General features: G+C 42.1%; 1 protein-coding gene across 1 annotated transcript; it reads left to right on the forward strand.

Annotated features, from left to right (window-relative positions):
- Positions 1–3: 3 nt before the first annotated feature.
- Positions 4–1,056, forward strand: CSUI_009866 (uncharacterized protein; the record flags this gene model as incomplete). The annotated part of the gene is made up of 1 exon (XM_068069975.1): positions 4–1,056. A coding segment is annotated over one exon (1,053 nt), but the record flags the coding sequence as incomplete, so codon positions are not given.
- Between the last annotated feature and the right edge of the window lie 712 nt (positions 1,057–1,768).

Here is a 1,768-nt window from a genome sequence, read left to right on the forward strand (position 1 = left end):
AGTAGTAGTGGTAGTAGTAGTCATTATTATTCTCATACAACTAATAGTACTAGTACTAGCTATAGGAGTAGGAGGAGGAGTGATAGTATTAGTAGTATTAGTAGTAGTATTAATATTAATAGCAGCCAGAATAGTAATAGTAGAAGTACTACTGACAGCACTAGGAGGAGGAGTAGTAGCGACTCTACCTCTACTACTACCTGTACGAGTAGTAGTCGCTCTCCTTCTTCTTCTTCTTTCTCTTATGATAGCAAGCAGAATAATAAGAATACGGAGAATTTCAGCACTAATACAAGAATTGTCACTCCTCTTCTGGAAGAGCAGCAGAAGCCCTCTACTTCTGAGGCTGTGTGTCTCTCAAGTCATGATACGAATGGGAGTCCTACTGATACAAGGTCATCTACAAGCACAAGCTCTTACCTCCCTGGGAATACTACAAGCGCTACTTCTGGCTTGTCTTCTTCTTCGCTACCCTCGTCAAGATCTTCTTCTTCTCTTTCGCATCCTTCCACGTCTCATTCTCAGCCACCACGCAGTCCGCAGAGAGACAAAACGTCTCCTTCTTCTTCCTCTTCATCTGCCTCTCCTTCTTCCTCTTCATCCGCCTCTCCTGCTTCTTCTTCTTCAGATACTCTTAGGGCGAAGCAAGAAAGAGGAGACGACTCGAAGAGTGCGATGTCTGTCTCTTCCTCTCCTCCTGCTGACGCTGGGAGGTGCTGCAGAGATCCAAAAGAAGAAGAAGAAGAAGAAGCAAAGCCACCAAATTTACAGAAGAAAAGTCGAACCGAAGATAACCGCGAACAAAAAGAAAAAGAAGAAAGAAGGACAGTTGGAGGAGAAGGAGGAGAAACGAGGCCAGGAGATGTAAAAGCGACAGAGAAATTTCCTTCTTCTTCTTTCTCTCCTTCTCTCTCATCCTCTTCGTCTACTCGTACACAACAGACCGACCAAGCCGGCCGAGAGAAAGATCAAAGAAGAGAACAAGACAACTCTTCTTCTTCTTCTCTCTCTCCGTCTTCATCTTCTCCAAGTCAGACTGGCAACGAAGTGGATCATGAGTAAGAAGAAGAACTTCCCTCCTGAGAAATTACCTCTGTAGACTTCTCTTTCTCCCTCTCTCTCTTTCTCCCTCTCTCTCTTTCTCCCTCTCTCTCTCTCTTTCTCCCTCTCTCTCTCTCTCTCTGTCTTTCTCCCTCTCTCTCTCTCTCTCACACTTCATACTCAGTCGTTCAATACTCTTCTACATACATTCATCTATCTATCTATTTATCTTTAATCTATCTTCAATTTATCTATCGTCTGGGATATAGCCTCTTCCTGTCTAAGTCGTATATCTAGATATATCTCTCTCTATACATAGAGATGTCGAAACTTTCATGTGGAAAGGGGTCTATGGTCTTAATAGTCTAAAGTGGGTCGACGCCTCTTCATGTGTAGTTTGAGAGAGGTTATCTTCTTTATCTATCTGTCTATCTATTTCATCCATCTATCTATCTATATATCTATCTCTGTTTTGTCTCACTATCTATTTGTCTATGACTTATCATCATCTATCTTCCTTTAATCTTTCTTTGATCTTGTTTCTTTCCATCTCTCTCTGTCTCTGTCTCTCTTCATTCTTGAGTTTGGGGAGTTTCGCGGCGGCTCAAAGCCTATTGACGGTCGTAGTCTTCTCTTTCAAAGTCTTTCTTTCTCTACCTTCTCCTGTGATTCTCCGACCTCTCTTTTCATCTCTTTCTTTATCGTTCTTTCTTTATCTTTCTTTCTT

Source organism: Cystoisospora suis (genome assembly GCF_002600585.1).
Source record: "Cystoisospora suis strain Wien I chromosome Unknown contig_6211, whole genome shotgun sequence".
Taxonomy (NCBI): domain Eukaryota; phylum Apicomplexa; class Conoidasida; order Eucoccidiorida; family Sarcocystidae; genus Cystoisospora; species Cystoisospora suis.